Source organism: Strix aluco, chromosome Z (genome assembly GCF_031877795.1).
Source record: "Strix aluco isolate bStrAlu1 chromosome Z, bStrAlu1.hap1, whole genome shotgun sequence".
Classification (NCBI taxonomy): domain Eukaryota; kingdom Metazoa; phylum Chordata; class Aves; order Strigiformes; family Strigidae; genus Strix; species Strix aluco.
In genome coordinates, this window is record NC_133971.1 from 74,715,075 (window position 1) to 74,729,283 (window position 14,209).

General features: G+C 38.1%; 1 protein-coding gene across 4 annotated transcripts in view; it reads right to left on the bottom strand.

Annotated features, from left to right (window-relative positions):
* The window catches only part of VPS13A (vacuolar protein sorting 13 homolog A), a 108,914-nt gene extending 95,029 nt beyond the window's left edge, over positions 1-13,885 (bottom strand). For 2 of the 4 annotated variants that reach the window (XM_074813269.1, XM_074813271.1), the window contains exons 1-10: positions 13,723-13,885; positions 5,863-5,906; positions 5,312-5,354; positions 4,232-4,327; positions 3,849-3,950; positions 3,066-3,175; positions 2,677-2,736; positions 1,494-1,553; positions 1,179-1,259; positions 690-747 (exon numbers count right to left, since the gene is read on the bottom strand). In XM_074813269.1, coding sequence (XP_074669370.1) covers positions 690-747; positions 1,179-1,259; positions 1,494-1,553; positions 2,677-2,736; positions 3,066-3,175; positions 3,849-3,950; positions 4,232-4,327; positions 5,312-5,354; positions 5,863-5,906; positions 13,723-13,822 — 754 coding nt within the window. In that variant the 5' untranslated portion in view covers positions 13,823-13,885. The remainder of the gene's footprint in view (positions 1-689; positions 748-1,178; positions 1,260-1,493; positions 1,554-2,676; positions 2,737-3,065; positions 3,176-3,848; positions 3,951-4,231; positions 4,328-5,311; positions 5,355-5,862; positions 5,907-13,722) is intronic. The other 2 variants (XM_074813272.1, XM_074813268.1) reach the window with 1 other exon arrangement.
* Positions 13,886-14,209: the final 324 nt, after the last annotated feature.

A 14,209-nucleotide genomic window follows, 5' to 3' on the forward strand; every position in this document is an offset into this window, starting at 1 on the left:
CTAGCTATAGTGTACTAAGGACTTGCTAGCTAGAGAACAAATCACATCAAAGGCCATTCTGCCTTGTAAATCATTACTAAACAATCACACATATGCACATGAGAAATAAAACACATGTATTTTCCATACAGTGAAAAGTAAACAATCACCATGTTTGAGTGGAGCCAATGCGACTTTCAGACTAAAGTAAGCAACACTCAAAGCAATACAAATTGCAGTATGGCAACACTAAAAAAATATATATATAAATATATATATATATATTTTGATGTTTCAGAGTTGTGTGACTACTGTTTCCACCTCTAATGAAAAAAAGATACACTTCGCATAAGGCAGGTGACCTCAAAAACTTTAACCTGTTACTCAAACCAATGTGATCCACAAAACTCACTTGATGCACATATTATTGCTAAACTTCTTACAATAAGGAATTATCAATGGAAGTGAACAATGAAGATTTATGTACGACATTCCATTAGAATGATACATGACTCAAGACTCATCTTTTAATCAAAGCTTTTTTAAGGCTACAGATATGGTACAGTATTCACTATCAAAATTCCTACAAAAGAACTAAACTGCACTTCTTACCAAGATTTTTTTAACAACAGCCAAGGTAGCAACTTCTAAGAAGCATTAAAAATTACAAGTAAGGTATACGCACATTTTACAAATAAAATACCACTTACCAAAATCATAACCTTCTGGAATCACATTGTGGCTGGCAACTCCCTGTTTTAAGTTAACCTACATACACAATACAGTTAAAAATAAGTTGCATTTTTATTTCATGATAAAATTTTTAAATGTTAGCAATTTAATACAGGTTTCAGACAATCCCTCTGATACACAGTACAATTCAAAATATTCATCTATGTTTTAAACAGAATAAGACTTCTATGTTTAGCTAATAAAATCACTGAACAGTAAGATGACCTTATATTGTGTATAATTTGGTAACTGGCAAAGGACTCTTTTTTTTTTTTTTTTAAGACTTCCTCAGATGGGCATTGCACTTCCATCACATAAAAACATTCACATCTACTATTTTTCCTAAAAAAGCTATTAGTACAATACAATTCTCTGCGACATTGACATAAATGGAAGCAGAACTGAAAGTGAAGCATGCTCTATGCTTCACAGTATGAACTACAGTCCTAGATACATGCTTCACTTACCAACGATTCATCACAACCACCATGGTAGAACATCTCTGATTTCACATTCCAGTAAGCAAAAAGGTTATCCAGTCGTACAAGCTGAAAATACAACAGAACATATGCATTAATACCTACAAGTTTTAGATTAATAATTTGGATTTCACAAAGTCTGGATGAATAAAAATATTCAGAACATTCCTTGCAGACTAGACATCCCTTTACTTTAGAGCCTATACAGTTACATGTTTTCTTGATCTCACTTTCTGTGGAAGGAACTCTAATTCAGCTTGTTTTATTAACAATTTTTTCTTTAGCGTACAGTTTATACTGTACCTTGTAGAACAACTTGGCAGTTTCATCATGTAAACATGGATTCCAATTCTTATCTGAGGTCTGAAATGAGAATTAAAGAAGTTATTTTAATATCTGTAATGCATCAACACTTTATCATCACTGAAACAAACCAGGAAAAAAGAGAGGAACATCATCATAATTAAATCCCACTGAAAATAATGGAATGCCATCTTCTGATTTAAGATGATTAGGCCATTCTTTTAAGTGGCTACTTAATAAGGCTACTTGTCCCCAAAAAATACACACGTGTACATGCAGTGACTGGCAGATTGCACACAAGAACCAAAAGTTTCTTTAAAATTCTATTATCAGCATTGCAAACTGTTTTCCTTTACACTAATATTATTTTTAGGCAGGCACTTTGGAAAGACATAAGCAAGAGACTAGAAGTTCATTTTAGTTTGAGTCGAACAGAAACACTATATGCTATTATACTTTTTCAAGGTTAAGACTCATTTTAAGAGTGAAGTAGTAAGAATACTAAAGCTTCTGTTCAGTATGCAAAACTGCTTAGGGGAAGGGGCTGGCAAAAACGTTTCAATATGCTAGGAACAAGCATTCATAAGACAACTATTTTATTCAAGAAAGTAAGACATATTTTCTTTAAGATTATCACTTACACAGCAAAGGTTACTGAATCAGAGCAACTCAGCAGAATCAGCATATTGCTGCTAATAGGTTGTCTTCCAGAAAAAAAAATGTATACAAGTCTATGATGACTACTATTTGCACTTTAAAGTGGAGCTTGCAGATCAAAGAACTGAGCTCCACTTTGAAACAAGATGTCATCTTCTTTTTTTCCCTCCCCAATATCAAGCAGTACCTTCCTTTCTTGGGCCTTGTGGCAGTTTCAGTAAAATACCCATAGATTCTGAATAGCCCAAGTCCAGCAAAGTCTGGTACTTGACAATCACAAAGTGCAGCAGACAGAAGAATAAGAATTTCCTCTCAAAGGTCTGTCTTAATGCTAGCACTTTATCTTTAATGACACTCCCCACAATATTTATGGTGCATTTGATAAACCAAGTAGTTATCATTGTGCATTGCTCACAGGTATACTTTCATTAGGTAGTAGGCTACCAGATAGCACAGTAATACACAAAAACGTAACTTAACCTATCAGTATACATCAACATGCTTTTTAGATGAAAAATAAAATTACCTGTAAACTTAGATTCTGAAGTGAAATACCAAACGACAAGGGGTTATTCCGATTTGTGATCTAATAGAGCAGGTGGAAGATAACAAAAAAGGGTTATTTCATGATCTAAATTTAGATTTGGAAATAAACGGCCAACAATAAAATATATATATATATATATAGCAAAGATCCAACATCTGTATCTTCTTTGTACCCAACCATATGCTTATAAACATATTTATGCTTTGGTACAAGCTTTTTATCAGTTTTCTAAGACTATGAAATTTCCAAAACTTTATTAGGTTACTCTCACCGTGGAAAACAACTAGAAGAAAAGAAATCAGACAGGTTCCTAATTTCATGTTACAGTGCACAACCCCTTATGCTGAGATAAGTACAAAAGTACTTACATCATCTTCATAGCGAATATGGATGTTGGAAATTTTCACCTGAAGATTTTTGATGACCTGAGTGACTAGTTTTTCTACAAAAGTGTCTTGTTTCTCTTCTTTTACTTTATCTAAGTTAAAGCAAGAGAATTTAATATTTACTTTGCATTAACGTATTTTTAAAACTACACTAGAGAAAACAATAACATAATAAATTTTGCATGATAGTTCTTTAAATTTTCTATTACATTGTACTCTAGTTGTATAAAAACATGTCCTTTCAATATAATCTATAACATTTCTATCCTCAGACTAGATGATTTCAGCTTTATTACCCACTGCAGGAAGAATCAGTTTGTTCAAAAGTGTGACTTGTACCCACTGATACTCAAGGTGGCCAATACGTATTTCTTGAAAGTACCAGGAGTTGAATTTGAGATAAGACTTAACATGTATCAAAGAACAAATTAATCAGAATTTTTAAAAAGGTGTAACTATAAAAATTCTTTGCTACTGGTAAGTTAAATTGCTTCTTATAAAAGAAAAGGAAAGAAAATGTCAGGCAGCAGTATTTCAAAAGACTTATTTATATCTAACCACATCAATGCTTGAACCTTTTTATGTTCAGAATGCGTGTTCTGCAATGTTGACGGCAGCTACACCTAAAAATCTGTAACTAATTGGTTTTTAAGTATCAAAAGAAAAACAGGAATCTAAAACACTTTAAGTGACAAATCCAGTGTCTCTCTGGATTAAAATAAAGAAAGAAATAGCATCATTTTCGTTAGCTTTTCCCACTCTTACCTTGGTCAGCTATTTTCTGCTTTGCTTCCTCTATCCTTTGCAATTCCCTTTGTCTTGCTTCCAAGAGCTGTCTGGCTTCTTTTTCAGCATCATATTTTATGCCTAAATACACCACGTAAAAAGGTACGATACAAAAAAGTTACATGTTTTTGAAGATGCTCTTTCAAAAGCAGTAATTTTCACATTTTGTTAACAGTTACATAACAGCAAAAAATTAGGTGACTAAATGTTAACTACTGAAAGACACCCCATTCCCATTATCTAATTGTATTTGCTAGGAGTATCTACTAGGAATAAAGCCCCTGAAAACACTATCAACCCATTCCAGATACTCCTGAAATCCCACCAGTCTATATTCACTCCTTTTCTCTACATCAACTTACTGGCTGTGGGCACAATAAGCAAATAAACTCCATCAAGAACTGCCTCAACAGGTTGAGTATAAAGGTTTTGCCATGGAATCTGTAGGTTAAGTTGACCTACAAACACAAAAGAAAAAGGTTGAAGTATGCACTTAAACAGTTGACTGGGAAAAAAAAATCAAAAGATTAGAAAGATAATCAACATTAACCACATCTCTGAACAATTATATTGAACAGAAAAAACAGTGCATCTGAGGCACATGTCCTTCAGGTTGTTCACTTTATACAGCACACAAATGTTTTTTCACAAGCAGAACTATTAAGTCTACAGGTCTATCCCTATTCCCTTGAATTATATTCCTTCCTAAAAGCAAGCTCTCTCTTCTTGCAAATCCACTACAGCACCCTCATAAATAAGAAAAGCATGGGCAGCTCATATGTGATCAGCTAAATATTCCCAAACCCAGAATTTTTAAAATATGTATTTTTCTTTTTTTTCCTGTGGAAGTGACTCTTAAACTAGTGTGTATGTTTTGTCAACACAGGGACCCTGAGGTTGCAGCACCTCACATTTTTCACACAAGTGCCAATTTTAATAAACTACGAAATCAGTTGACAGGAAAATATATACTTCAAGGGTAGATTTAAGGGAAACATAATGACTTTAGACTTAATTTGCTTTAAGAATCCACTAACTTTTACAAGACAATCAACTTGCAAGAGAACACTTTTCATATTAACAAAAACAGGGGAGGAGGATAGAAAGGGAAACAGAAGGCAAAATCGATTGTGGAGTCTTGCTAAGACAAAGGACGAGATCCATTCCTGCTCAGTTGCTCATCTTCGCTGGGTTGTGTTCTTTTCTCATTAATATTGAAGTGATTAGACGAGACACCAGTATATTTTTACTTTACCATCTCAGCTCCAGAAAAGGAGCTTCTTCAAAAAGTTTTTTTCAGAAGAGACAAACTTCAGAGTGTAGAAAGCATGCAAATCAAGAAAACTATGAAAATTACTTGCTTAGGATACCCAGAGCCACTTGCAAGGACAAGTAGTATGTTTAGTAACTCCTGCATGGGTGTATGATAAAATGTAACTTACCAATATGTCCTGCTTTAACTTTAAATGGCACATCCAGCTGACTCTGAAAGAAAGAACATGTAAGCTCATTTCAGCAGCTTGTGAAATGTTCCCATACAGGAAAAAAAAAAAGTGGATGTTAATCTTATCAACAAATTTATCTCTCAACCACTGAAAAAAACCCATTCAACATAATGGAACAAACAAGTGTTTGGTTACTGATTTAGACTGTTAAGCCACACTAGACTAAATACATTACCAAGAGCAAGTTTCTAGCTTCATGATCTATAGAAAAAAAAAAAGGTCTTGCAGTATTGCTTTTCACCTAAACACATTCTTTTAGCAATTGCTGAGAGTTTTGCTTTTGAAAAAAAAGCTAAATGAAGCCAGCATACACCTTCACCTTTAAATTTAATCTCAAATTAATCAGACAATCCACACAAGTACAGAGAAAACAAAACAGTAAATTTTCACTTAAAAGACAGTGTATCCTAAAGTAAGAACCGAAAAAAGGGCGTACAACCCAAAAGGTTGTTCAAAAATCATTTTTGCAATAATTTTCACTAACTTACCAATGCATTTTCTTTTATTTCAAGATTCTTCAACGCTACGGCTCCTAAAAGCAAAGACAATAAGTAAAACTACAAGAAAAAAAGTAGTAGTGGTGCACGTTAAACATCCTGGTCTGAGCCAGCGGTCCCTGACCTGTGGTTCTTCAACTCTTTGCTGTCTACGATATGCAGAACTTACATCTCAAATATCCATGAAATATGATTAAGAACACACTGTTCATTCATGCTACAAAATGATATCTGAGATTTTCTCATGTACCTTGCATGTCATAGTAGAGAACCTAATATTCTTCAAAGTAAAAATGTTGGAAATTACTGTCACATTTTGTAAGGATCCATTTTGAAATTAAAAGTTTGCTTCTTTTTCCTCAACCATCTGCTTCCTATGCTTTGGAAATCTAGCAGTATTAAAATTAGAGCGAATTTTTAGCCCTCAAAAGATGTTACATTTGCAAGTTATATTTATAGGCTTATAAAAGTTCACAGGAAGCATTTTGGTAAATCTGATTTTTAAGTGTCTTAAGACAACAATAAATTCAGTACCCATAAGCACAGAAAATTTGAATTGCAAGATCTGTTCCTACAATATACTTGACATCAGACACTTGCCATAGCAAAGAAACACTGGAAGGGACCAGGAAACTCATAACTTAAAACCATGCACATAGTTCAAAGCAAAGCCTTCTGCAAATTCTGCAAGAAGGATGGAACACCTGCAATGGTTAACACTATACAACTAACTCAAAGGCAACACATGCACATGGAACAGACACCTGATACAGCTGAGTAGGGGCATAAATAAGATTCAGGAAACCAGAAGCAGATTAGAGGCCTGGAAAGGAATACAATTTGAGATTGCCAATGAAGATTTGATTGACCCAGTAACGCTTTCCTTTGGGGGATGCAAGTTAGAAATGCCTAAACATATGGGGAGACAGGAGTTCCAACTGCAAGAAATATTCTTGCAGTTATGTAGTGCTGATGGCATTAGACTACTGTTCAGAGCAGCACCAATTTTGGGAAATTGGACACTAATCTCAAAAATGCATTCATTAGAACAGTTGGCTCAAGTTGTTGAACTGCTGTGGAAGAGCTGATCAGGTAAACTAATCCATCCATCTTGTAGTACTCGCAAAACGCTATAAAATTTTCAATTATTTAATTTATTCATTGCAACAACCTATTTTCACTTTCCAGTAGAATTCTATACATCTGACATGTGCCACCATAAGCCTCTCCAGAGAAATACTACATGTAGAAGGACGGTTTTTGAGAGCTAGAGCTGGTGGTTCTGCTTTTAAGCCTTAAAATACATACATATTGATGGGAATATTAGAAAAATGAAAAAAAAAATCTAAGAAAGCATTCTCAGCAGTACTTTATAACTATTCTAGTAACTATAACTAGTCTACATAGACTTTGCAGGTAATTACAAGGTGACAGTTTATTGAACCATTGCATTCAATTCTACTCTAAATTTATTCCCTGATAAAGCTGACCCTGCACAGACCATTTTACACTCATCAGAGAAAGTTTCACTATATGAGACACACACCAAAAAAAAAAAACCTAACACCAACACACCACATTTGTTTCTCTAAGAAGACAGCAGTAATTGTGATTGTATTCATGGCAACTAATTCTAATGCTATCCAGAGCAAAGGTTCATGTTTGTAACCAGGTTATAATGCATGACATACAACTTCTGAACATCAGTTAAGCCATGGTAAAAATGGCAAACTCTAAGACTCTAAGACACATGAAGCAGTTTAACTGGGTTTAGTTTCTTCACTTTCACTGTCAGCTAAGTAAACATTAACTCTCATTTATTAAGGGTTTGGCACATGTCACATTTCAGCTGAGGCACAGTAACTTAAAACTACCATAATTTGGCAGCCCTAATGCTTCTAAAAACACGGCACTGCAAAGTGAGCAAGGACTTCAGCTCAAGCACCCACAGCAGTATTTTGTGATGGAGAACTATAGCTCAATTTAGCTGAACACATCGTAATGGCAGAAAACAAACACGGTACTGATACTGTTTCAAACACAATGGCTTTGACAATTCTACATTAAATGTTGGGATTGGTAAGTGGGGTAAATAATTCTTCACCAGTTTTCCTACACTTACGATTTTACAAATCATAAATTTAAAGGTTTTAGTTAAAATCATTAGAAGAGATAAATTAGTAAAACTTCAATCACCTCAATTTTAGTATAAAATTACTGAAATATATTCACTAAAATATCACAGTTTACTTACAAAAACCTTGATTGATGGTCTGACCACAGTGAATAGACTATCAAAGCACACAAAAGGCTACCACTGAAGCACTATGTTTTTATATATTTACATAACCTTTCTTTTTCCTACACTTGAGAGAGTGCAAGAAAGAGGTTAACTAAACATTCCTGCGAGTAAACAATAACTATTTCCAAAGTTACTACACCTCAGCTGGCAACCAATTCTAATACGCACAATTTGCAATGCATAACCGACTATGTCAGTACATGCTTTCATTGCCAATATTTAGTCTCAATCACACTCAGCTGTTTCACTTGCAATGAAAGGTAGCTCCAAGTGCAATTACACTGAATCCTGACTGTTCTTCAGGGGTGGGGCAGAGGGGGGGGAACTTACAGACAGGAGCAGAAAAATCTGGGAACAAAGGCCTGTTACAGGACCTAACACAGCTACCGAATTTTACTGTCTCAGAGCACTGCCAATGAATTGCAAAACACATCAAGATTCAGTTGGTTGGTTTTGTTGGGGTTTTAGGGGTTTTATTTTCCCCTGTTGGGGGCGATTGGCTGGTTTTTTATTTTGATGACAGAAATGTGTCCATATAAAACCCCATTTGATGGGTTAAAATTGCTCAACTAAGCAACCTTGAAAACTGTATATACAAGTAGTTGGAGTTGTATAAATAGCTAGGGTTAAACATGTAGGCTAACAGTCAAAGCAATAATAAAAGCCAGAACATTTATAAATACCTATACTACAGTCTATGATTTATTTAGGCTGTATTACAAAGCAAATTCTTAGCTTCACTGATCTCTGAATACTGTAAATAATTCAACAAAATCAAACATTTGTCAAAAATCTGGAATAAATAGCTTTATAGTTTTAATCTTAGATACTCAAAGTAACTTCATGAATTTGAGTGCATGAACCAACAGCTACTACCAAGGACTTAGCTCGCAAAAAGAGATCTAGAAAATAAGATAACTCTTGGTAAACCATTTCACCAAAGAGGCCTAACTGAAATTTTGTAATGGTTGTCAACAGAAGTTAGAGTGGGAAGAAATTTAATCCACATAAAAATCCTGTAGATTTAACCTATGTGTTAATCAAATCACATCTCTGCTGTCTTGTAAATAAGAACGGGGTGAAATGAGGGGAAGGGTAGGGAAGGCAGATGACAGAAAGAGAGATGAAAGATAACAGGCATCAGAAACTGAAAATACATCAGCTGGTATCTGACCAGTACCCAACACTCCTGGCTCACATACTGCAACAGAATTTCAGCTTTATAGTAACAGCATTGTCAGCTTGTAAATCCCTTTAATCACTTTATACAAACAGCTGCCTTTGCCAGTCATCTCCTACTGGTGGTTGTGCTGTTAATTATTCCTGTTCAAGCATACCTTCTGGAGACAATCTCTTAAGGCTTTGAGGATCAGAGTGCCTGCCAAATACTTCTTCTATTGACATCTATTGTAAAATGGGTCATGAAAGGCATTAGAAACTATCAGATATTCTTGACCCCTCAGTCAATTCAAATTACTAATAGTAAGGGCAGGATTGCACCTGCTATACCTAGACAAGGCAAGGTATGCAGAAGTAGTTGTCTTTTATTATAACAACAGGTGTAGCTGGAAGAAAATTAGAAGTGCTTGTATGCTCACAAACTTGTGTCAATTATCTACCTATATCATCCTGCTAATATACCTGCCCCAATAAGAGACATCTGCTATTCAAATAACTTAAGTAAGATATGCTTGAGACATTACCTAATAAGTGTGCCAAGCCAACAGAGAATTAAGTATTTTAAAGGGCAGTACAGAGTGTCTGACTAAAACACTGAAAGAAAAGTTATTTAGACCCAGTCAAAAGTGGCAACATGAATTTTGGTGAAAAAACTGGTCTCTCATAGTGTTAGGAAACCTCAGTGAAACGTCGCTTCTCAAAGATAACTATCAACATCTCACATTGTTTCAATCATTTCTTCAGGTATTGAAGTATGACTTTATTAGGTCTAGAGCATTCAAAAACATCTAAGTTATCTACTTATCTAATTTGTTTATCTAAGCCAAGTACTTACACATTTATTAGCACAGCTCATTGAAACTATCATTTTAAGTGAAGACCAGAACAAGAAGAGGTTTAAAACACTGTCCTTCCCAGCATCAGCCATCCAATAGCTTTCCTTGAAGGCTGCCTAACACAGTTATTTTTTATTATTCAGCTTCACACTAATGGCCTTCTTAACATTCCTTAAGATCTTCTTGCCTGTTACATTCTTTTCTGAGTTTTGGCCTTTCCAATATTGGCCTTACATGTTCAAATTAACTTTTTTACTTGCATAGGTTATCCTACATTCTCCTTTCTGTGTTGCCTTTTATATTTCAGGTCATTCAGTTCTTGCAACTCTCTCAGCCATGAGTCTGTTTCCAGACATCACATCTTTCTTTAGCATCGAGACAGTCTGCATTTCTACCCCTCAATTTGAGGACTGTTTTTAATGAGGAAGAAAACCCAACAAACCAAAACATTTTACAATTTACATTTCTGTAGTTATTGTTTGGAGCAGTGTCATCACACAACTTTATTATACAGATTGAATCTGGATGGCATGCTGAATTCTCTCATTATGCAAAACCAAAATGAATGTTAGGGATGTTCATTAGAAAGTCATTAACAAAGTTCCCAAATTTACAGAGCTGAAACTATATAAAGTTTGGTTTTATACATACATCCAGAGCCTAACAACAGGTTACCAGTCTTAATCTAAACAGGCTTAACAAGATGTGACAAGGACGTAACTTGTTCCCTACAGCATCTAAAAAAACTCTCTTGGGTATTTAATAATTCAGATGCAAAAAAATATAACCTGTTTAAAACTTAAAATACAGGTATATAGCACCCATGCAGTGCTATAGCATCCAAAAAGCACTGTCCATTTGTTACAGGGAGAAAAACTTTCCTTTTAATCACTACTAAAATATTGAATGGATTTAGAACAATTTAATTTCAAGACTACACAATTTATGTAAAATTCAGCAAGTTTATCATTACATGAAGACAAACACTGTATGAAAACACATAGCTGTAATGGAAATGCTTTCAGGGCATGCAGACAAGCATGGAAAAGTATTGAGTTTACAAAAAACACTAAGACAAAAAAATAGTATTATTTTTCTAAAAAAGTTATTTTGTTCCACAATTTCAGCAATGAGAAAGCCAACAAAATTCACAGTAGACTTTAGATATACTGTGACTGTAGGGAATCTACTAATCAGTGATGGCCTCCATATAAAGACAGTAGTCTACTGCTATCAGTACTAATAGTTACTGCCTTTTAGATAGAGGAGTGCAATTTCCAGGTCCTCCAAGATCTTTGGAATGAAAGAAACATTGCAGATGCACACGTCATTAAACATAGCTTAAGTCGCAAATACAAGTGAAAGCATCATATAGTAGACCAGGAAAAAATAAACTTCTACAGGTGATGCTTCATCCATGCTAAGCACTAGTTCTGGGCATCTCAGAGCAAGACATAGCTTCATATACCAATTTTCATGCTAAATAAACAGACTATGTAGAGAAAAATTTATTTTATTCTATTACAAAGGTACTGTACTGAGGAAAAAGAAATTTAATTTAAAGAAAAAATATACTAAAGCCCCTAAAATATTAAAACTACTTGAATAGTAGAAAAATCCTAAAATCAATTTCCACATACATTAAAAATATATAACAGCTGAATATCAAAACTCTAGAATAAAACTTAGTGAGATCTATTTACCTTTTTAAAAAATGTAAGAGAGCTAATGTGCATCTAATCTGGTTAAGAGTTGCCTCACAGAAACATAAAACTGCCAATAGTAACCACCAGCAATCTACAGGCTGGAAAAATAAGCATTTACCTTTTTGTAATGTATAAACATTGCCCAAAACATTTACAGAAAGTTCCATATTTTACATTAATATTTTGCTTGCCTTCCCTGAATAGAAAGAAGAAACTATGATATCTGAAGTACTTGTTAAGTACACAAATCAAACCATTAGTTTGACACACTTTTGCTGAAAGATGCAATAACTCAGTCCTGTCAAATAAGGCACACATAACCTGTAATAAATACACTATATTGGACCTTACAGCTAGAAATCAAGGGCTACTACTTTCTCTCCAGCAGTTACATGTGCTGTTGCAGTGTTAAGACTGCATATAGAGACAGAACTTTGTAAAGATCCTACAAATACCTTAACTAACTGAAGGAGAATTACTGCAGAGATGAAACGAAATAAGAACACCATTTCCGAAAACAGAAGCATGAAACAAAAACATCCAAGATGGAAAAAACTTCAGGAGAAGCTTCCAAAATCTGATTCATATACATGAGTACCTAAGAATGGAATTGTAGGTAGGGAATATCTCGAGGATACTTCACACCTGCAGACATACGAATGTACATGTAAAAAAAACCTGCACCCCTGTGTTTGCTTTTGCTGATGCTGCAATCACCTGGAATGCACATTCAAAACCCAGCCAGGAGTGGTTTCTGCACATGCATCTGTTAATTATCTGTTTTACTCTTCTTATGCTACCTTATTTTACCCAGACATACTGGAAAGAGAGAACTTCGTTGCTGTTTTCTCGTACCTACATACTAATGTGACCTCAACAGAGCACATTCAAACAGAATACCTTCCTCTCTTCAGAACTGGCATGCTAATTTATTTCTACAAACTATTGCTTACCTCGCCTAGCACAGTTGGTCACAGCCTCTGCAAATACGTAAGACAGGCTCTATTCCTCATTCCTTAACGCTAAAGCCGACAAACACTCTAGACCCACAGATGACAGCACCTAGAATGGCACGTCACTGCTGTTCGCAGAGAGGCTACTCGCTTCCACCAGCACACCACGGACATTAAACCGGTATCAAAACCCAGGCGTTTATTTTCAGTTTCCTATTTCCGGGCAGGGAAAATGTCAGTAAGTCAGCTCAGTTTCGCATTCACTCAAAGCCGGGTCAGGCTGCGGGTTCCGGGCCGGCGGCGGCTGCGGCTGCCCCCCCGCCCTGCCCTCCCCAAACTTTCCGCGAGTGCCACCAGCACCGCGCAGATTCCGACACCCGCAGAGTCCCCAGCCAAGAGAAGGCTGCAAGGGCAGCTACCCAGGGAAAAATAAAACCAAGCGGACACTCATACACCTCAGGCACTTTGGCCGGGTTTCTCCTTCCCTTGCTTGGCAGCTCCTACCGGCCCCGCCACCGCCTCCCGCCCCGCCGCCCCCCGCTGCCGCAACCGGCTGCTCCACGCCCCCCGCGGGCACCTCCTTCCCAGCCCGCCCGCCTCCATGACTATTTTTAAGCTGCCGGGCTGCTGGGTAGGTGGAGCGGCGGCAGAGCTGCCGGGCAGGCAGCCCAGCGGCGGGCGCGGCACCGCCCGGCCCGGCCCGGCCCGGCGCCCCGGGGACACCGCGCCGGCCTCCCCTGCGCGAGCGGCAGGGCAGCCCCAAGCCCGGCCGGGCGGGAAGCGCCGCGGGGGTGCTAAGGGCGGCGGCGGGCAGGCGGCTCCCCAGCGCGGCTGGGCCGGGCGGCGCGTCCCCCCGCGGCGCGGCAGCCCCGTACCTCCCCAGATGCCCAGCTTCAGCTGGGAGCTGTCCAGGTTCACCACGTAGTCGCCGAGGAAGCGGTTCAGGACGTCCACGACCAGCGACTCAAACACCATCCTGGCCCCCTCCCCGAAGGCGACGCCAGCGCCGCCACCCCAGCCCCGGCTCCGGCTCCGGCTCCGGCTCCTGCCCCCGCCCGAACGCGGCACCGCCCCCCCGCCACTCACACTGCGGCGCTCCGCCCCGCGGCCCGAGGGGGCGGGCCCCTGCGCCTTCGCCCCGCCCACCTCCCGCCAGCCGTCGCAACACCGGGCCCCCGCCGGCACTGTGCGCACGCGCCTTGGGCCGCTTTCCCGCGCGCAGGCGCGGTACTGTGGTGCCGGCTGCGGGCGCGGGGAGGGCGGGGCGCGGTTTGCACGCGGCTGCGGAAGCCGGTGGGGGCCGCGCCGCGGCGGCTGGGGGGCGGGGGAGTGCGTGCCCTCGCCCTTTCCCGAGGTCGGTTG